General features: G+C 38.1%; 2 protein-coding genes across 2 annotated transcripts; one reads left to right on the top strand and one right to left on the bottom strand.

Annotated features, from left to right (window-relative positions):
• Positions 1-4,068: 4,068 nt before the first annotated feature.
• Positions 4,069-5,229, top strand: LOC141674213 (F-box protein At2g34280-like). Its single transcript, XM_074480936.1, has one exon. It carries the CDS (start codon positions 4,069-4,071, stop codon positions 5,227-5,229), a length of 1,161 nt encoding a protein of 386 aa, XP_074337037.1.
• Positions 5,230-6,184: 955 nt separating this feature from the next.
• Positions 6,185-9,203, bottom strand: LOC141671495 (serine/threonine-protein kinase SAPK2-like). The gene is made up of 9 exons (XM_074477772.1): positions 8,803-9,203; positions 8,572-8,646; positions 7,711-7,812; positions 7,568-7,621; positions 7,372-7,464; positions 7,199-7,291; positions 6,981-7,085; positions 6,787-6,885; positions 6,185-6,652 (listed from the first exon to the last, which is right to left on the bottom strand). Exons 1-9 carry the CDS (start codon positions 8,920-8,922, stop codon positions 6,365-6,367), a joined length of 1,029 nt encoding a protein of 342 aa, XP_074333873.1. The 5' UTR covers positions 8,923-9,203; the 3' UTR covers positions 6,185-6,364.
• Positions 9,204-23,184: the final 13,981 nt, after the last annotated feature.

The raw sequence follows: 23,184 nt of genomic DNA, 5'->3' as shown, positions 1-23,184 counted from the left end.
GCTTGCAAAGTTGGTTGTACCTCTGCCAGAGACTGTTTTATAGCTTTAAATGATTCTGCCAAAGCAAAGACATCCGCTAGAGTGGCTGGGTCTTTTTCTTGTAAATGCTTCCAGAAATCCGAGCCGACCCTTAGCCCTGCTATCAAAAAGCTTTTCAAAGCTTCGTCCGAAGCTCCTCTTACGCTGGTGGACTCAGCGTTGAATCTTTTAAAGTAGGATGTCAAGTTTTCGTTTTCCCTTTGCCTAACATTGGCGAGAGTTGTAACATAGGGAGCATACCTCACGGCGGCTTGGAACTTGGTTAGGAACATGGTCTTCATTTGTTCACAGGAAGTGATTACTCCCGGCCCGAGCTTCTGAAACCATTATTGGGCGCTTTCTCTAAAAGTCACCGCCAAGAGCCGACATTGAGCCAAGTCTAGGACTTGATACACGTCCATCTCTATATTGAATCGGTCCAAGAATTCCACAGGGTCTGAGCTTCCATGGAAACGGAGATCGCTAGTAGTGTTGCGATATCTGGCTGACAACTGCGCCTCCCTTACTGCCACAGAGAATAGAGAAGGAATTTCGGTCGTGGCCGTTACTCTGCCTTCCAAGTGATTAAGCAACCTTTTCAGATCATCCACATTGAAGATCCCCACGCCTGAGATAGTTTGCATATTAGGCTGTGGACCTTGGGGCTGAGGCGGAGGCACTTCTGCCTGGTTCCCACCTGGGGGGCTTGTTGTTGGTTGGTGTTCTGAGCATCTTTTGGTATCACAATCACTTCTGGGTTTCGACCTTGATCTCCCCCAAGATTTTTTTCTTGACCTCGGCTGCGGCCTCGAGCCACCTCGTGATCATTATTTGCCACATCCCTGTGATCCTCGTATTCAACATAGTTATCTCTCTCTGCTCGGTTATACCAGCGGGTATCCCTGCTGCCACGATATTTATCGCGGCGATATCCATCTAAATACCTACCTCGACCTCTGCCTCTTCCCCTCCATTGGGGTCTCCTCCAACGGTCACTTCCATATCCTCGACCATACCGGTCCACCGATCCGCGGGGAGGAGCTCTCTCATGATCGCAGTGCTGCACCTGATTCTCATGGGAATTCAATGGCACACGCGTTGTACCATGGGGCATCATATCTCCGCGATCGGCATTTTTTTTCAATTCTAGCAGCAACATCCTTAGGTCATCGTCGTTCAAGAGGATCCCCAAGCGATCCTTCAAAGCTGCGAAGTCTCATTATTCATTCTCCGACATGGACTCAGTTTGTCGACGTTCCGCAAGACTACGTCCGGACCGGTGCGGGTGAGTAGCCCCTCGGTGGTCTGCCCATAGTATTTCTCGACCATCAGCATCCTCTTCCACAAGCTCTACGATCGGGGATACATCATTGGAATAGTTCAAACGTCTTGGGGTTATTGACACACGTCCGCCTTTAGTTCGACCGCGACCGGCCAAGGCATCTCTATCAGTCATGGGAGCCTTCCCAGATGCGTGAGCAACATGGTTATGGTGAAGGCCCCTTCTGGTCTTGCGTCGCTCCACGGTGCTCAGCCTTGAGTCGAAACCGTTCAGAGCATCTCCCATGCGATACAGTTGTTCCAACAGATCAGCATTGCTGATCAGCACAGGAGGCTGACCTCCCACGTCTGGAGTGGGGCGATCAGTCATGGGTGGAACGTAGGGTTCATGGTGGTCATAGCCATGATCATATTCTTCTTCAGAGCTTCCATCATAAAAACTTCCATCACGATATTGAGACATCTTTCCTTCTAGATGCAGATCTTGATTATCCCCTCCTTGTAGCGCCAATTTGTTGATGGAGGAATTTGTTAGCAACAAAGTCTGAGGTTCGTAGCCGGAAACAAGATCTGTGACGGTGGTTCTTTGTCAGAAACGTGAACAGAAATCGATGGATTCGATGAACAATATTCGTCGGAAAAGATGAACAGTGTTTGATGATGTTGGTTATTGGTGGTTGAGATTGCTCAGGGTTAGTGGTGGCTCCTTTGCGCTCACGCTTCTGACCCCTTGCAATTTGCCTACGTATCCCTATTTATAGGGAATCAAGCCAACGTAGTTCTTGGGGAACAAGAAACCTAATGGGCTTAGATCTCTTGTCCCAAGGCCCAGTAGGAATCCTACTGGAAACCGTCTTCTACTAGCTTTAGGAATGTCCGCCGATGAGGCCCAAACACAAAGGCCCAAGGCTCGTCCGCGGCTTCGAGACTTCACGGATAAGGCATCTCCCTAACCAAGGATAAACCTCCGCTACCAGCTGTTTCTCTAGTCCGTAGACGCAGGTATAGCCGTGGTTCACCCCAAATATTGGACACATCCTTGTCCCCCGATAAGGAGCCCCTACCAGATTGCAGGACAAGTGATCCCAAGCTTTTAGGTGCAAAGTACAGGATACTCCAAAGTCTCCCAACGAGGACACCCGTTGGCTACAGAGACAGAGCTCCCAAAGCACACACCAGAATTTACCCCACATCCCCAATGAGGACACCCATTGACTACAGGAGGAGGCCTTCCGTCCAGGCATACCCTTGGAGGTCTCTGACCACGGACACCGCCTTCCTGTAGATGCAATACAAAAATGAGTTCTTCAATAGAATACCTGCATCAAATAGGTTAGTAATAATAATCTCCCTCTTCCTCGAATCCTCCAAAGAACCCATCCAAGAATCCATGTCAAAGCTCTTCTCTAACCACTCTTGAACTTAGGGCGCGCCCTAAGCCTTCCCCAGGACAACACCAGTCACTTAAAATCAACAGGGCGCGCCATAACATTTTACAGGCATGGCTTCTCCATCAAGCATCTATAACCCAAGGCGCGTTCATTACCCCATATAGGGCGTGCCTTCTTTCTTTTTATAAGAGAAATTCATCTCATTCGTTCCTTAATTTTAGGCACATATACCTCCATTTTGACCATTTCACCAGTCTTAATCTGAATATCGTTTATACCAGTATTTGGGCATAACAGTTTTCAAAATATAAACTCAAGTCACATAAATACACAAAGGTATTCACATTTATCACAACTTACCATAATCCTTAATTTTATTATTCTTAATCCTTCTCATTTAATCCATCCTTTGAACAACGGGTCCCGTTCTACTTGACGGCCCGATAATCACAGCTTAAGCCCTTAGGTGACTCATCAAACTGAAACGAGACTTTGCTCGTTTTCAATTACTATTTCACAGAAATTATACATAAACCACAAAATCATTTATCCTTTTATTATATTCACATAAATCCACATAACAGCACAAGAACAATAATTTATTCATATAAATACATTGCGAAAATTCCAGTCGTTACACGCATAACCCAAGTCTCAATTTATATAACACTTCTATTTCGTAACATCAATGTTTTCATAGTTAGAATTAAAATAATGTACAACTCAATGGTATGTTTATTTCAAAAAACGAATTTTAGTTTGTAATTTATTTTTGAACTTTGTTGTATTATACTTGTATTTTAATATTTTTCGGAATTATCAGTTTCAAATAGTTTTGTAATAAGTTAAGTTAAAAAATAAATATACATTAATAAGGCGGATATCCGATCCGAAATTCGTGATCAGAATGGATCCGGATATGGACCGGTCTATAAAAAATTGAGAGCCGATCGGATCCAAATCTGAAAAAATAAATGATTATGAATATAAATTTAGACCAATCCGATCCAAACTGGATATATTGACGGACCTGCTCATCGAGAAGCATGCTGAATGGATTGTTGGTTATGGTTGGATCCATTACTAGGGTTGATGATGATTTTAATTTAGGAGTTGCATATAATAATACGAATAAAATAAGAGAAGAAATCCTAGAAAATAGGTTAGCTTATAAAGGGGTAGTTAATTATATTCCATGTCCGATTCTAATTTCCGTTGTAAATTCTATATCATATCGAAGTTGAATATTATATAAAAAATAAATTTATTTTAATAACAAATAATATGGTATTTTCTGTCTATATATATGAACCAACCAGCTGAATAATTTATTTTTGGTCGAACTTGTACTCTCTTAATTGTATCAGTTGATTCAAGAATGAAGAAACAGAGGAGTGCACGAACATTAAGTATTGATGACCTGCCTGTGCATTTAATTTACACAATCTTCATCAGAATACCTATAAAATCACTTTTACAACTGAGGAGTGTTTCGAAATCATGGTGCAAAATCATCGATAATCCGGTTTTCGCCCTCGTGCAGTATGATTGTGGTGAGGTTGAGCAGAACACACTGCTGTACAGAACCAAAGACTCGACGTGGACAACATTGTACTCAGCAGCAGGACGTGACATTGAAGAGGCTAGGATGATACATGCAGCAAACGTTCCGATGGTGAAGTTTCCAGCTACAAGTATTTATCATTCTTGCTATGGTTTTTGCAACGGGTTAATGTACATTGCAGAAAACTTCTTCAACACCAGAAGAATTTTGGTGATAAATCCTCTTAAAAGTCAGTTTACGACTCTACCTCCATTGCCCTTAAAAGAATACTACTGTTGGAATTCGTGCTGGACTGCAATCGGATTAGGCTTCGATAGTTTAACCAAGAGTTTTAAGATGGTTTATTCGTACCAAAGGTCATCGTCTGTTTACTGTACACTAGTCCACACATTGGGCACAACATCCTGGAGAGAGGTACCTGGTGTTCCTGCTTGTTATTGTATGAGGCCTGATTACAAGTCTGTCTTTGTTCGCGGTTCTCTGCATTGGATGATGAATCCCTCAATGATAGAAAATTGTCAAGGACGGATACTGGTGTTTGATGTTAGCAAGGAGACATTTGAAGTAATTTTGCATCCTGAACTTTGTTTTGAGGGACACTCCGACAAGCTGTTGAGGTTAATGGATATCAAAGAAAATTTGGGTATGCTTGATCTCTCTCGTGATGAACAAATTGACATATGGGTTATGGATTATGAGAAAAAGTCATGGGGTAGAGAGTATATTATTGACATTACTATTGTTGGTGATGAGATTCATGTAGACGTTAGTCAAGTTATAGGTGTTTGGAAGCAGGACGAAATATTGTTTTACTTTGGAGAACCATACAAGTATATGAAGTATTGGAGTTACAATATGAGGACAGGTAAAATAAAAGAACGTGAAGACCTGAATACTAATGCACAAGAGGCACAAGTTTATAGTCTCAAAGGGAGCCTGCTGACTATCTCTGGTGCTTTCTTAGTTAGACTGTAGCCAGTAGATAATGATTCATATTCAAATTCTTGAATTAATTGATTTTTGATAATTTTCTTTTCTTGCACAACTCATAAACTTTGTGGATGAAAGTATGTGATGAACACTGTTTATCTAATTTCTAATTATTAGTTTCAATCCTATCTCCTTGATAATTAGTTCTGCGCTTGCAATGCAGTAACTTTCTGTTCACTTGTGCAATCTTCTGTTTCTGATACTTCACTGTCACTTGATGTTGAAGTATAAAAGCTACATATAAAATTTACTATCTTTTAAGTATATAATTTAGTCTAAACATTATGTTTTGGTGGCAAGTTGAAACTGTCCCATTATTATCTAAAAAGTAAACATAAGAAAGCAGAGTTCATAAACAATACTTGTGGCCATCACTTTGTAGTTTGTAATAGCAAGTTGAAGATAACAACAAAAAGTGGCCCTTTTATGTTGCTATATATTGTTATCCACTATACTTTACTCCACTTTCATATACGTCTTCATCAATGAACCGCAAAGTTTTATGAAGTTGCAGAATTAACCAAATCCAATGTCATGTATAGAGCCAATAGCACACACTATATTTGCATTGCATGTATCTTCTTTAAAACTGGTTTAAATTGTCCACATCAAAACCTATTAATCTTGATAGCCCGTCCAATCCAGTTGCTTGAAATATTGGAGCCGTCAGGATCAGTAGAGTTTGTTGCGTCTGCCACTCGTATCATTATTATCATATATATTCTTTTCAATCCACATGAGATAACTATATTTAAAATCTCCATACTTTACTATTCTTAGCAAACATGCGGGTAGTTGAGTATTATCTATCACTTGGAAGATAACTTTAAGATATAAAGATGATGGCGAGGTCGTGCTTGACACGATGATCACGATAGTCAAGTGTCTGCTTGTTATTATAGGGTGAAGATTATTCTCAACACAATAAAAAAACTTCATATATCATAAAAAAGGAGTGGCTAGTTGGCATCAACAAAGCAGAATTCTGTTTTTATACATTGTGGTCAGAGGATTATAGTTTGTCAATCTGATAATCCTCCTTGCCTGATATTTTTAACATTCTCGGATAATTTGATAGCATATTACCGACTTATTTGCTTCGCTAAGATTGATGTATACCTCACATTGCGCAGACAAATTCACCACTCATATCAATATCATCGATGTCTGCATCGGAATCCAACTCATCATCAAGGTCCATGCTGCTCCCTCCAACAAACTGCCCATCAACTTTATATCCATCTACTGGTTTCCTAGCCTCTCTTATTATTGCTAGTACTTCGTCGGTACTTTGAGCCAAATCATCCAAGGCTTTAGCTTCTGAACTATGTTCCTCTCCTTCCGAAAACTCTGAAGGCAAGTTCTTCAAGAACCAGGCGTGTTTTTTAATTTCAGGGATGCTTATTCTCTACATTGAATTAAATTTAGTGAGATTCTTGACCCAGAATCAATGATAATATGTAAAATTAGGTACAACAAGGACCAGCGAAAAGGAGACGTATAATACATATGCTTGAATAGTAATATTGAGAGGTGAATGACCTTTTCAGGATTAGCTACAAAGATTCGAGAGAGAAGATGTCTACACTCCATGGAAACACGGACATAATCTGGAATTGAGTATTGGACGCTAAGTATGCGCTGCATAATCATGCAACATAGTTTAATTCAAGACTCTAAGGCCAAAAATTAAGCAACAAGTCGGTAAACTAATTAAAATTAGGCTTGATGCTTACGTTAATAGTTTTCTTGAAGTTCCTTGGGTCATCACAATCTTCGAATGGATATGCACCAACCAGCATCACATATAAGGTAACCCCACAAGACCAAACATCTGCAATCTGTAACTCTCCAAGATAATGTTATTAATCAAAATTTGCTTAGTTGACCAAGACAAATTCCAAAAAAAAATAATAATTGTAAATGTCAAAGTAAAAGGTAAAAGACAAATTACTTTGCCATCATATTTGTTTCTTGAAAAGACTTCTGGTGCAATATATGCAGGAGTTCCCACAGTTGATTTTGGTTGAGAATGCAACACAGATGACTAAAAAACAAGGCAGACTAATTAGTAACTAAAGTTACATTCTGAGTACAAAATGGTTTGTGAAGTTTTGAGATGATTGCCTTAGAGTAACCAAAATCACATATTTTAAGACGAGGCGCTGTGCTTCCGTCTAAGAGTGTGTTTTCCAGCTTGAGGTCTCTGTGGCAAATTTGCTGCAGCAAAGAATATTTTCAAGTCTTAAATTTATCAATGGAAGATTAAGTTCATTCAGAAATGCAAAAGAATTAGATTGACAAGGTTTTTGTGATTAAATACCATTGAGTGGCAGTAGCTAACACCTGATATCAGTTGTTGAAAGAAAAATCTCGCCTGAGATGCATAATTACAAAACAAAAGGTATGTTAGGGACCAAGAGAATTATATAGTGCAAACTGCGTAAGATCTGATATTAAAACTACCTCGTCCTCACTAAATCTACCGGCATTACATATCCTTTCAAAAAGTTCCCCTTCCGCAGCATATTCCATGACTATAGCTAGATGGGTTGGCGTTAACAGCACCTGCACCATCATTAGTACTGTTGTTATATTTACATATTTTTAGTTGAGTTTTTCACGTCAATTTCTTCTGCTATGAACACGAATTCAGTAATTTACTTCATCACTTGGACAAAAAAAAATTGAAAAAACCAGCAATTGAGTAAATTGTAAAGGGGATGTTTTTATTTTTTTTGAAAAAGTGACAGCACCTTGAAAACAAATAATTTAAGCCATCCATATATTCCTGTACCAGGTGGCTATTTTCCCAGAGAATGTAGAATATATAGAGATATAAGAAAATGATTGGCAGAGGGATAAATTCAAATTTGACGACTTGTAGTGGACTAGGAATCACTATAATCAAACTTTTTAAACATCTATTCTTCGAACACTTAAAAATAAGTATTCATTGAATAATTCATGTAGTGGTGGTGTTTTGTGTTGTGCTCAATAAGCCAAAGACTTCCAGTCTCCACTGTTGTAATGTTAATTGGGAGAAGCAAATGGAAATATAGAATTGAAATTCAGTGAACCATTCAAAAAGTTTATTAAAAAAAATGCTGAAATGCATTTGCTTCACAGGATCCAATACACAACTCCTCACCACACCCAAAACAATGAAGAAACCAGTAAAAACTTGTGAGAAGTTAAAGATTACAACTACAAGCAAGCTGCAAGCATCAGTTTTTTAAAGAAGAAAAAGATGATTCTGGATTTCCAAAAACAAATAAACCATGTAAATGAAGTGTCTGAATATCAATGAAGCAATAGCATATATACCTCTTTGAATCTAATTATATTGGGATGTTTCAATGATCTGTGGTTCATGATCTCCCTCTGTACATGCTCATCAATCTGCAAAAACCAAAAAAAAATCCCGTACATCAACCAACCAACCCAACATATTCAATATATCTCGCTCTTAGAGCAGGCCAAGGTATGACGTAAGCAGAACTTACCGTAGTTCATATGAATCAACCTACTTGAATTCAAAAGACATGTAAGAAATACCTTTTGGCCTCTTTCAATATACTTGATAGCATAAAGTTCTCCAGACCATTTCTCTCTTACAAGCTTTGCAACACCAAAATTCCCAGACCCTAATTCTTTCACTATTTCATACCTCTCCATTGCACTTAACCACCACCTTCAACTTGTCAACACATACATATATATTACACACACACAAAAAACACACTTATGTTTAAATATGTATATTATGTGTAGGATGAAAATAATAATAAAGAATCTCTTCTTCTTCTTCTTCTTCTTCTTGAATATATATGAATTGAAGAGAGTAGTAGTGGGGTACAATTATAAAAAATAGTAGGTGCAATTTTTATTTTTGTACTTTATAAAATAAATCCTCAAGGCAACAATGAGTGAGAGCTGTCCAAGTCTTTGCTAACTGGAAATCTTTGTCCTCATTTTTATACATGCAACTCCCTCGAGGACATGGAATTGAGGTAAAGCTGGATGACACTTGTCGAAATCTTACAGGTGGAGATTTCCTAGTCGACTTGAGTACGTTCAAGTTGCCATCAACTTGGTACTGTTTCTTCATAAATGAATAATACCAAGTTGATGCCTAAGAATTGGTCATCTTTCCATAGCCATCATCTTTTTTGTTCATACTCATTTTCCATCTCGTTCATATAAATTGTACTATGACATATATTATATTTTTTAAAATATAATATTATATTTGCTTCTATTATTCAACTCTCCAAATACTAGCTAGGCAGAATAAGGGTAAAGCTTCTTATTGTGAAGAATTAAAAGGATTGCATGCTCCAATATGAATGTCCAGGAAGAGAATATTTATAGGTGATTGTTGGGTACACCAAACAATTACATTTAATTTGGAGTTTGGATTCAATAATAACAATAACAATAATAATAATAAAGAAAATTGGTAAGATTAGATATTTAGTCATTGATTATAAACTCTAATCACTGTTATATGCAAACACAAAAAAGATGTACAACATCTCATGATATTCTGGTTTCATGTACAACATATTTAAACACTTAACAAAATGAGCCCATTTGAATAATTAAATAATTAAGAGTTAAGAATTCTATTTGTCGGCGTTGCATACTTGCAACTTGTGAGATCGACCCTTACTCAACAAGGAAATTTCTTAGAATAGATATTATCATGCATTAATACCCGGAAGTTTTGAAAAAATTAACAAAAACAATTATTTTGAAAAAATTGACCAACTTTAAACAGTATAGAGATACTATTTAGTATATCTCAAAGGCTGATTATTTTTTGTATTGTTTATATAAAAAAATGTTAAAGTTCCTTGGATTATATCACTCTATCTGCATTTTAGTTTTCAATTTTAAGATTTTTGCTATTTATGAAAAAAATTCGTGAACAAAATATATATTTACGATTAATCGATGAATGTGAACTAAGGCTCGAAACAATAGGAGTAAACTTTTCTTTCTGGTTCCATTTTCATCATATTATTTTATTGGTATCCAATGTATGTCCTTTTGTGAATTATAATTTTATACAGACTTGAATTATCACTATTCCGTTTTCCTATTAAAAAAATTATTGACGTTTAAATTTCTAACACGAAGATTAAAACCGTGGTTCTTACAAACCATACAATGTATACATAGATTCTTAACTGTGTGCAAGAAGCATGCTCTTTTTACATATCATTTACTATTTTTACAAGTTAGTAGTAATCAGTGTTCCAGAAATCGCTAGGCGTGCCAGGGCGGTGAGGGTACCTTCGAGAGATTAATCGGCAAGTCGGAGATTAATCGGACCGATTAATCGGAACATTAATCGGAAGAATATAAATATTATTTTTAATTTTTTTAATTATATAATGATCAATATGTCAAATATTTGTTTGAAAAAAGAAATTAGAATAATATTAAACAATATCTACACATTTGACATGCGTTATGTACTAATTATTGAGTTTACAATATTAACTATATTTTAATTCACACTTTTAATTATTTATAATATGTTAATTTTATATTTTAAGTGAGAAAATAAATATATTTGATTACTTGTTACTTATTACCAATACTTTATATTAGAAATTGACATGATATTGTGTGAAATTATGAAATTAATGAATTAAATTATTAAAAGGTAAAAAAAATATTTTTTTTAATTATTTTCCGCCTAGACCGCCTATGACCGATTTTTGACCGCCTAGCCCGCCTAATCCCGATTTTGACCCGATTTTTTGAAAAAACGCCTAAATCACCGCCTAGGCCCGAGTCGGGGCGTTTTACCACCGCCTAGCGCCTAGCCGGCCGCCTAGACCGATTTTTAGAACACTGGTAGTAATTGTTTTCCTAGTTTGGATGGGAAAAAAGGAAGAGACGTGATTCCAAGTCCAACGAGAAAACAGAGAATGAAAATTGAAAAGTATGTATGGGTTGAAATGCTGAAAAGATAGGGTGGGGAATGTAACGTATAATTCTTCGCTTTTCACAAGAAGGACATAGTTGGGGAGGAGAGATGTGGACATCAACGACCCACATTTCAAAATTAACGAAATTATAGAGAGACCAGAGAGGGCCACCCTAAAATGAAGCTATTCCACTTTCCTTTCATCGCATGCATCAAATTACAAAATTAATAGCTCATCCAAAAATTACAATTATATACGGACCTAGCGATGCATCTTTTTTTTGACGAACAAAATGTTTTATTAGATCATAAGTCACGTAACAAGACATTCATAGTATGGATAGGAACATCTCTCCTATCAAACACTCGATCTCGAAATGAATATAACGCTCGAGCCAAAGTGGGAGCTTCCATATTTACAGATCGTTTAATAAAAAACAATAAAGTTTTGTCTAACTGCTCCAAAAAATCTCGACAATCTTGCACCAATGAGCCAACTGGGGATAGCATACGGATTTTGCTTCTAATGGCCTGAATGATCACCAAACTATCAGACTCCAGTTGAACATTTGGCCATCCTTTTTCTTTAATCCAGCTTTAATCCAGCTGAGGGCCTCTTTAATAGCAATGACCTCTGCATAATCACCAGAAACATTGTCGTGTTTAGAACCGAATTTTGCTTGGATAAGATCTCCACTACTGTCTCTCGCTATCAGGCCAAAACCATAAGCGCAGTGCTCAGAGAACGTAGCTGCGTCAGCCGTCACCTTAACTATATCATTTTCAGGTTTAACCCACTTCTCTGCTCCATCTCCTGGGATTCGGTAATGAAATAGAGCCTTAGTCGACCATAATTGGGTTTCTCTCCACTGTTTAAGGTGTTGCCTTGCTGAAATAACAACTGCATTTACCTGAGTATGTTTATGATTCCAAATCAGTTCATTGCGAGCTTTATAGATATACCAACAAAGAGTGACAATGTCTGCTCTACTGTTTTTATCAGTCCTGTGAAAATTATGATAGATCCAATCAGAGAAGTCTGTATTGTCATCAAGCTTAACAGATGAGATGCCAGTCTCCCAACATTGCATAGCAAAAGGGCAAATTACCAGAGCATGGAGAATGGTTTCATTGGAATGCTTGTACACCGGGCAGATGTCCATAACTGGGACATATTTCTTCCATAACTGAGACAAAGTAGGCAAACATTGAGACAAAGCACGCCAAACCAGATTCAAAGCTTTCGGTGGAGCTTTTACCCTCCAAACTTGACGCCATAGACTTTCATTATCTTCGGCTCTCCACAGATTCTTTTGCGCCAGCAACAACCTATATGCACTGCGAACTGAATAATCACCTGAGACTTCTTTGCTCCAGTACAGACGATCATCATCATCATAATCCTCTAATGTCACTTGACGAATAGAAAATTGGTCCCTGTCATTAAAAAGGTCTTGGAGAATGTCTCCATCCCACGTTTTAAAGTCCAGACGTAAAAGGGATGACACAGTATATTGTTGAATACCTGGTATATGAGAAGTAATATATGAATTGGCTTCATCTTTAAGCCAAGGTTGTCCCAAAATATTAATCTTTTTTCCTGATCCAACCTTCCATCGAGCACCTGCAACAATGACTAACTTTGCCTCCCAAATACTACGCCAGATAAAACTGGGATTGTAGCCCAGCTGAGCATCCAAGAAAGTTTTATTCGGAAAATATTTAGCTTTATAAATTTGAGAGACCAGGATGCTAGGCTGAGTCATTAATATCCAGTATTGTTTTCCCAGTAACGCTAAGTTGAAGTCCCGGAAATCTCTGAACCCCAAGCCTCCAGACGATTTATGACGACACAACTTCGACCAATTCATCCAATATATCTTTCTAGTGCAGTTCATATTAGCACCCCACCAATATTTCATTATCACTCTTTCAATTTCTGTGATGATGTCCATTGGAATCAAGAAAACACTCATGGCATATGTTTGAAGAGTTTGAACAACTGATTTCACCAAAACCACTCTTCCCACTTGTGAAATCCAACGGCCATCCCAGTTTTGCACTTTTTGCCTGATCTTATCCTTCAAAAAACCCAGAGTACTTGACTTGCTTCGCTCCATCATATTGGGAAAGCCCAAGTAGTGTAGGAGGTGGCTTCCATCATTTGCAACAATTGACATTGATGGATTCTATTAGAGTGAATAACGTTAGAGCTGAAAAAAAATGAGGACTTATGCAGGTTTACTTTTTGACCAGAAGCAAGTTCATAGGTCCTTAGAATTTACAGAATTTTTAAAACCTCTTCTTCAGATGCTTGACAATAGAGGTAACTATCATCCGCAAATAGCATGTGGGTGATGCTTGGGGCTTTCCTGCAGATTCTAACTCCATGAATCCAGTTTCGAGCCTTGTAATGACGCATCAATGTTGAAATCCCCTCTGCATAGACAATAAAGAGGTAGGGCGATAGTGGGTCGCCTTGCCTAAATCCCCGGCTGGGAAAAATTGGCCCAACCTCTTGATTATAATCCACGATACGGTAAATAACAGAGCTGACACATCTGAGAATCAAGTGAACCCATCGCTGACTGAAGCCCATTTTAAGAAGAACAGATAAGTAGCCCCATTCGATTCTGTCAAAAGCTTTACTCATATCTAACTTTAAAGCCATGAAGCCATCCTTGCCTCAACGTTTTCATTTCAGGTAATGCATTACCTCATAGGATATCATTACGTTATCCGTGATCAACCTCCCAACAATAAAGGCACTTTGATTAACAGAAATAACTGACTCCGATGTCTTCTTCATTTTGTTAACCATCACCTTTGTGATAACCTTCATTAGAATATTGCATAAAGAGATAGGTCTGAGTTCAGTTATTTTGGTTGAGCATTTTTTCTTAGGAATTAGGACAATATTGGTCTCATTTAGCTCTTCTGGAAGCATACCCGTAGCAATGAAATCCCTTACCAACTTAATTATGTCCGGGCCAACAATCTTTCAGTGTTTCTGATAGAATCCCGGAGTCATCCCATCAGGACCTGGGGATTTATCGGGGTTCATTTGAAGTAGAGCACTCCTCACCTCCTTATCAGTTATAGGCTGCAAGAGGTTCTCATTTTGCAAATCTGTCACAGTTGATGGAATCCACTGAGTGACGTTAATGCAGCTTGAGCTTGCTGTACGAAATAAGTCTGTAAAATAGTTGCCTATTAGATCACCAAGACCACTATTCCAATCAACCCAACAACCATTATCATTATGCAGTCTATGGATTTGATTATATCGGCGTCTAGAACTAGCAACTGAATGAAAATACTTACTATTCTGATCACCAGAATGGAGCCACAATTGCTTTGAGCGCTGACGCCAAAAGATTTCTCTTTGGTTGAGAATCAGAGTTAAATCTTTTTTAACTGCATTGCTGTTCTTGAGATTGCAGATCACGTTTGTGTCTCAGTCTACCCATTTCTTCTTTACACCTTTTAATTCGACTGCCAAAATTTCTGGTAAGTTCTTTTCCCCATTCATAGAGCTGCTCTCCACATTTCTTAACTTTTAGCTGAATGCTACAACCTTCAGAGCTTTCCCAAACATCACGAGTTAAGTACTCGCACATTGGCTCAGTTAGCCAAGCATTTTCAAAGCGAAACCTACGTTGAGTGATGCTACATGGTTTGTGCTGTGGGACTAGCAACAGAGGGATGTGATATGAGGTCGTTCCTTCAAGATTATACAATTTCGCTAGGGGAAACAAGTCTAACCACGATGATATTGTGAGAGCTCTATCTAAACTTACTTATGTTCAGCCTTCAGTGCCCCTCCCTCTCTCCCAAGTAAAATGGTGACCAACCAGATGCATATCATACAGCCCTACTTCAGTCAAGGTCTCATTGAACCCATCAACCAGCCAACAAGTGTATGGAGCACCCCTATGCTTATCTTCCTGAGAAATAACATTATTTATGTCACCAATAACGCACCATGGAAAATTCGAAGCATGACTTAAGTGACGAAGCAAATCCCAGGTCTTCTTCCTTTGAGACATGTCAGGTTCCCCATACAAGCCAGTTAGACGCCAAGGTTGTGAGTTAGCAATCTTGATTTCAACATCTATATGATTTCTAGAATAACTGATAAGTTGAGCACTATTTTCTTCCCTCCAAAAAAGCGCAATCCCCCCGCTTCTCCCTTGAGGGTCAATGACAATCATCCCATCAAACCCAAGCTTACTCCTAATCAAATCTAATTTATTTTCCTTCTCCAATGTTTCACAAAGAAAAATAAGGTCAGGCTTTTCATGTCTTACGACATCAGTAAGGAACTATAAATTCCAAGGGAGCCCAACCCCTCGGCAGTTCCAGCTTAAAGTTATCATAATGTTTGGCGGGGCTGCAAAGCAGCACCCGCCATTATCAAGTTTTTTGAGTTCGAGTGTACATCTGTCTGGGCCTCACACATATTCTCATCTTCACTTCTTTTAGTCTTCGTATTATCAATTGGATTGGACTCTCCTATTCTGTGTCTCTTAGAGTCTGTTATAATAAGCCCAATACTTTCAACTTCCAGCCCATTCACATTAATATTTCGCCCAAATTTATCTTGCTGTGATAAACTTTCCCCCGCCTTATCACAATTTGAAATTGCACCAGCTGTTGTCAGTTATAACTCGTTGCCTTGATTAGCGCTTAAATTGATCTTATCCACCATATTGGCGTTATCCACCATATTATCATCTGAGATCCATGATTTTGTGGTACTGATTTCGCCACCTTTTTTGCGGTTTGTTCCAGTTTCCTTATCCACCAAATCTTCATTACTGGTCAGAACTCTTACCGGAAAAGTACCACCTTGACGCAACCATTTGGATCCAATAGTGTGATTACGACGCCTTGGCTCAGCACGCATGAATAAGCCATAAGGTTTTTGAATTTTCCCTTGTGGAGTTTCAAAGATTTTTTCACAATACTTATCACTATGGCCTATTAAACCACAGATGAAGGAAAAAGTAGGGAGACCTTCATACTGAAAGTTCATCCAACACCAGTTTTCTTCAGATTTCTTAAGCTTCATTCTTCTCTTTAGAGGCTTATCTATAGCAATTGTGACTCTGACACGAAGGTAGTCCCTCCAAACTCCAATGAAGTTATTTTTATTCGATTCAACAAAACAGCCTATGTAGTTCCCAATGTCTGTCATAACCTTCGGGGCCATGAAGCCGGGAAACATACCATGTAACTGAACCCAAATGTCCATCTTATTTAACACAACTTCTCTGGGATTGTCGCCTTCCTTTAGTCTCTCAAATATCAATTGAAATCTACCAAACGTCCAAGGGCTCCCTTCCATAACTCTGGCGATATCAACTTCATGGTAAAATTGGAATATGTACCTGTTTTGGTCTAGCTCTTTAACAAACATCCCCCGTCCTGGCCTCCAAAGATATGCCATCTTGTGCTGTATTTCTTGGAAATCAATACTTGAGTCTATGAGAAATTTTTCGACAAGACACCATCGTAAATCAATTTCTGATAGAACCTCATTTGCATCTCCATATTCAAGACCTCCCTCCTCCTCTTCTTCAATGCGAATGTTGGAAAAACATTCCCCCATCTCCACAATAGCACTACGATTATTCGCCATGATAATAGATAGGAAATCAAAACAGAACAGCAGACAAATAATACTATAAACAAACGATTAACAATTAAACCATGTCAAAAGACAAGACAACCTTGCGATGCATCTTAGGATTGCATCCTGAGATATCCACGAAATTACGACGTTGGGCATATTGTTTTATTTTTCTTTTGCTTTTGTTTCTCTAACCCTACTAATTATATTTCTTCTAATTTTATTGTTTCTTCTCGGCCCTAAATTACTGAAAAGAAGACCTGATTATTAAATGCAAAAACACGAATATAAAACTCACATTGTGTTATGAAAATCTATTACCCAAATAGTGTTTTTTATATTATAAAACCCGCGCAGAGTTGTAGATTCATATCGTTTTAACTTTTGGATTCTAAAATTTACAAAAGATCAATTATTTTTTGGTGCGTAGGAAAAAATGATTAGTCACTAATTATAGCATCTCCAACCATGATAGCTAAAATGGTTAGCTATCACTCCACCAGTATTAGTTATAATTATTAGTTATATTTAAAAATATTGTTTTATTCTTATTTTTTAGATTTATATGTATATATATATTAAATAATAAAATAAATTTAGTTAATACTTAATTCAATACATGAAAAAATATATAATTGCAATTTAATAATTATTACAACTGAAAATATATAACATATAAATATAACAAAGATATATTTAATAAAAAAATACTAATAAATATTGTAGTATATATATATATTGTATGTTAAAAATAAATAATAAATTTTGTTTAATAAGTGAACAATATTTTCACACTTAATTTTATATAAATTAAAAATATTATATATAAAATTATAATTTAAAAAAATATTTTCTTTTACAGTATAAAACCCGGACAGAGTTGTAGATTCATACTCGCTTCGTCTCACTGGGTTGTTTACATTGGGGGACGGGAAATCGACACGTATTTTAAAACTCCCGTAAAATATGGTTCCCTAAATAATTTTAAATATTTTTTTTAAATAAAAATATAATGTTTAAACTTTTATACAGAAAAAAAATTCTAAAAAAAATTATAGAACTATATTTTATAGTAGTTTTAAAATGCGTGCCAAGAATGAGAAAAAGTATGTAAAGAATCCAGGGGGCGGAGGGAGTATCGTTTTTACTTTTGAATTCCCAAATTTACAGAAGATCAAATATTTCTTGGTGTGTAGGATAAAGATGACTGATATAGGCTGCAAATAAGCCTAAGGACATAATTAATAATTTATTACTTAGACCCAATATGGTTCAATGGCAAATCCCAATTAATAAGGCCTCAAACCCTAGCTATTTATTAATTACAAAATTAATAAATATAGTGATTTAAAAACTCATTAAATGTGTTCAATAAAAGATATAATTATGTAAAAAGTATCCTCCAAGGCACCTAAACCAACAAGGAATATGCTTCTTACATTTTAGGACTCCGATGTCCATTCAAAGACGGAGACTTGCTCACCTGGTCTACTAACTATAGTCCAATTCATGGACATTCAACATCTATATAAAGGTATTACCCCATCATCAAGAACTATATATTTTGACTTGATCCTTAGCATATAGTAAGGTACGTAGACATTTTATGAAGGCATTTTGTCAAATAGAATTGTTGAGCTGATGAACCCTATCATTAAATACACCCTAATTTTTTACCCCTAATATTTAGTGCCGCCTGTGGGAAACAACAACAATCATGGTACTCACACGGAGCAGAAACAACGTTCCTGAAGCAACACCAACTGGAACTACCCAGACAATCTCATCCGCCATTGAGATCCCCCCCACTCGACTTACTCCCAAGGGACAACGAATCCCTTGATTCCTCAGTCTTAGTCTCAACCACCCCCAGCTTTAGGGGCGAACCCTCAAAACTCGAATATGAATGCTCCTTTAGAGGCACAATCTACGGGTTTTGAGATGTCAACCATAGTACATCACATGCCTATTAACCCCACTTATGGGATGCCAATATACTCAGAGGCTGGAAGGAGTAGGTCACCGCTATCACCACGATCACAGCCTTGGGATGACCCTAATTATCTTAGAGGTCTGCAATCAACCAACAATGAGAGAGATGTATCCGAACTCTATACAACCGAGGAGAGTGGAAAGTCAACTGATGAAGATCCATTTGAGTTGCTCCCCCTCAAAGACCCAGATGATCCAACCCCACCTTTCACAGCAGAAATCATGAACACCCATATCACAAGGAATTTCAAGATGCCGACTATAAAGGCCTATGATGGAATGGGGGATCCAGCGAATCATGTCAGGACCTTTTCTAATGCACTATTACTGTAGCCCGTGAATGATGCGATAAAATGTTAGGCTTTTCCTTAAACCTTATCAGGCATGGCCAAAAGGTGGTACAGCCGCTTGCCACCAAAATCAATTGGATCCTTGAGTGATTTAAGTCAAGCTTTCATCAAGCAGTTCACCAGCGGGAAGGTGCATGAAAAAGCTCTAATTCTCTCATGAGTATAGTTTAAGGGGCAAAAGAGTCTCTTAGGGACTACTTGAATCGATTCAAAAAGGAGGCCTTGAAAGTCCCCGATCTTGATAATAAGGTAGCTATGATAACACTGTAACAAGGAACCAAGGATGAGTTTTTCAAAATGTCATTGGCCAAGCGGCCACCAGAGATGTTGCAGCTTCAAAGTAGAGCAGGAAAGTATATCTAAGTTGAAGAAAATATGAAGAAGACAGTGGTGAATAACGAGCCCACTGATGGCAAGAAGCGGAAGACAGACCAAGAATATAGTGCCAAAGACAAGTAGCCTAGAGTTTACAAAGAAGTTGATTCGCCGCCCAAGAAAAGGGGACCTGGAAAAAGTTTACCGAGTATGCTAGACTGAATGCTCCTAAGAGTCAGATCTTGATGGAAATCAAGAGAGATAGAGATGTTGGCTGGCCAAAACCCCTGAAGGCCGATCCTGCCAAGCTAGATAAAGGCAAATATTATCGATTTCACAAGAATGCCGGCCATGACACTGATGAGTGCCGACAACTGAAAGACGAAATTGAATTCCTTATTCGTAAAGGAAAATTAATTAAGTACACTGGAGACGGAGAGAGAGGAGAAAGAAACAATAATGGAAGAAGGAACTTTGATGACCGTATGAGGGATCAAGATGATTAGGGATGAAATCCCTAACCACGAGGACCATTCATCAATACGATTTTTGGAGGACCAACTGTTGTCGGCCCTTCTAAGAACTCAAGGAAAGCTTATGCACGAGAGGTCATGCATATAGTTGGGAAAGCCCCCAAAAGGGCCAAGACTGGATTAACAATGGCCTTTGATGATTCTGATTTAGAAGGGGTCAAGTTTCCCCATGACGATCCCCTGGTCATAATTCCCATCATAGGGAACAATATAGTAAAAAGAGTCCTTGTAGATAATGGGGCGTCAGTGGATATCTTACTTTATGATACCTTTATAAGAATGGGGTACAACAATTTTCAATTAAACCCGACTGATATTTCGATCTATGAGTTCGCTAGAGTCGAATGTCCGGTTGAAGAAATAATTAAACTACCTCTAATAAAGGGCCAAGAGCCGATGTAAGCTACACTGATGTTGAATTTTGTGGTGGTTAAGGCCGGATCAATATATAATGCAATCATGATAAGGACGGATATACACGCCTTCAAAGAAATCCCCTCATCCTATCATTCAGTGATCAAGTTTCCAACTAGAGATGGAATAGAAAAATAAAGAAAAGACCAAAAGATGGCAATAAGCTGTTATGTAGCCTCGCTGAGGGCAGATAGAGCCGGGGGGGGGGGCAGGTTCTACCAATTGAGGATATGGATGTTCGTGAAAATGATGAGAAATGAGGAAAATTAGCAGAGGATTTGATCTCGATTCCTTTGGTTCCCGAGGATCCCGAGAAAGTAATTTTTATTGGATCATCATTGGAGGAGCCCTTTAGAGGGAAGTTAATAAGGTTCTTGCATGAAAATAATGATAGATTTGAATGGTCGGCAGCAGATATGCCCGGTATAGACCCTGAATTGATCACCCACAAATTGAACGTGGATCCTAATCGAAAGACCGTAAAGCAGAAGAAAAGGATATTTTCCCCTGAAAGGCAGGAAGCCATTTGACAAGAAGTTGAGAAGCTCTTAGAGGATGGTTTCATTTAGGAGATACAATTTTCGGAATGGATGGAAAATTCTGTGATGGTAAAGAAGGCTAATGGAAAGTGGAGAATGTGCGTTAATTTCACTGATCTGAACGATGCATGTCCGATAGATTATTTTCCTCTCCCAAGGATAGACACTCTGATAGACGCTACCATGGGGCATGAGATGCAGAGTTTGATGGATGGATTCAGCGGATACAATCAGATGAAGATGCATAAGGATGGTATCCCAAAGGTATCATTTATCACTGGTTTTGGTGTTTTTTGCTACCTTGTTATGGCATTTGGTCTCAAGAATGCAGGAGCCACATATCAAAAATTGGTGAACAAGATTTTTATGAACCTTATTGGGAAAACCATGGAGATTTATGTAGATGACATGTTAGTCAAGAGCCTTGTAAAAGAAGACTATGTAACCCACTTGAAGGAAGCTTTTCAGGTCCTGAGATATCATAAAATGATGTCGAATCCTGCCAAATGTGCTTTTGGAATTGGGTCTGGGAAGTTTTTAGGATTTATGGTCTCAAAGAGGGGAATCAAGGTCGAACTTGAAAAATTAAAGGCCATCTTAAACATGGAACCTCCATACTCTGTAAAGGATGTCCAGAAACTCACTGGAAGGGTTGCTGCTCTAGGGCGTTTTATCTTCAAATCTGGAGACAAGTGCCAACTGTTCTTCAAGGCTTTGAAGAAAGTAAAAGATTTCGCGTGGAATGATGAAAGTCAAATGGCGTTTGAGGAGTTAAAGAAATGCATGGTTCAAGCCACTTTGTTGGCCAAGCCAGTCCTAAATGAAACTTTATACTTATATTTGGTCATTTCTGAAAGTGCCTTGAGTGTTGTATTGGTGAAGAAGGAGCTTAAAGTCCAAAAACCCATATACTATGTCAGCAAGATTCTATATAGGGCTGAGTTAAAATATTCCACTATAGAAAAATTCACTTTAGCCTTGATTATGGCCTCAAGGAAGTTACATCCTTACTTTCAAGCTCATAAGATTGAAGTATTAACAAATCAGCCTTTGCGAAATATTATTCACAGTCCTAAAGCCAGTGGAAGGTTAATCAAATGGGCCATCGAGCTTGGAGAATTTGATATTAAGTATAAGCCTAGAACGGTGATCAAAGCTCAGACTTTGGCTGACTTCATGGTCGAATGTACCATTGACAACCAAGAAGTATGGGGCAAGAGGAAGAGATACCCCAAGAAAATAAGGGTGAAGAGAATAAAATTGAGAAAAAGGAGTTTTGGGTGCTCTATTTTGATGGGGCATCAAAAACAAATTCAAGTGGAGTAGGGATTATTTTACAAAGCCCCAATGGTTTTCTGATTAAATACTCTATGAAGTTAGATTCCCTACCATAAATAATGAGGCAGAATATGAAACCCTGATAGCTAGACTTGGTTTGGCAGGGACTTTGAGGGTTAAAAACTTGAAAGTCTTTTGGAGATTGGAAGCTTGTGGTATTCCAAGTCAATGGAAAATTTGAATCAAGGGATGAAACCATGGCGAAATATGTACGCCTAGTGAGAGCTGTGATGACTCAATTCAATAAATGTTATGTCGAGCATGTTCCGAGAGAAGAAAATGCTAAGGCGATGCGTTGTCCAAATTTGCCTTATTGGAAGTAGAATAAAATTCTGAAAGGGTATACTTGCGTGTTTTGAAAACACGAAGCATTGATGTCAAACTAGTTGCCCCCATAGGGCTTAGAGGATCATGGATAGATCCCATTAAGACTCATCTTCAGACCGGGTGGCTTTCTAGTGATGCAGTAGATGCACGAAAGCTGTCTGTGCGAGCTTTAAGATATTCCTTGATCGATGGGATTCTTTACAAAAGATCCTTTGTGATTCCCAACCTAAGGTGCCTCAGGCCTAATGAAGCTCGACTAGCTTTGGAAGAGGTGCATGAAGGAATATGTGTCCAACACTTGGGGGAAGGGCCTTAGCTCACAATTACTCGTTTAGGCTTCTATTGGCCAGAACTGATGGCTGATGCCAAAGACTATGTGAAAAGGTGTGATCGCTGCCAGAAGCATGCACCAGTTGTTAGACAACCTCCTGAGATTCTAACTTCCATAAATTCTCCCATCCCTTTTGCTATGTGGGGTATGGATATTCTTAGACCTTTTCCGATGACCACTGTACAAAGAAAGTTTTTGATTGTGGCAATTGATTACTTCACT

The sequence above is a fragment of the Apium graveolens genome, chromosome 7 (genome assembly GCF_009905375.1).
Source record: "Apium graveolens cultivar Ventura chromosome 7, ASM990537v1, whole genome shotgun sequence".
Lineage (NCBI taxonomy): Eukaryota > Viridiplantae > Streptophyta > Magnoliopsida > Apiales > Apiaceae > Apium > Apium graveolens.
The sequence above is the reverse complement of the archived record's forward strand: the minus strand, read 5'-3'. Positions and strand labels throughout refer to the sequence as shown.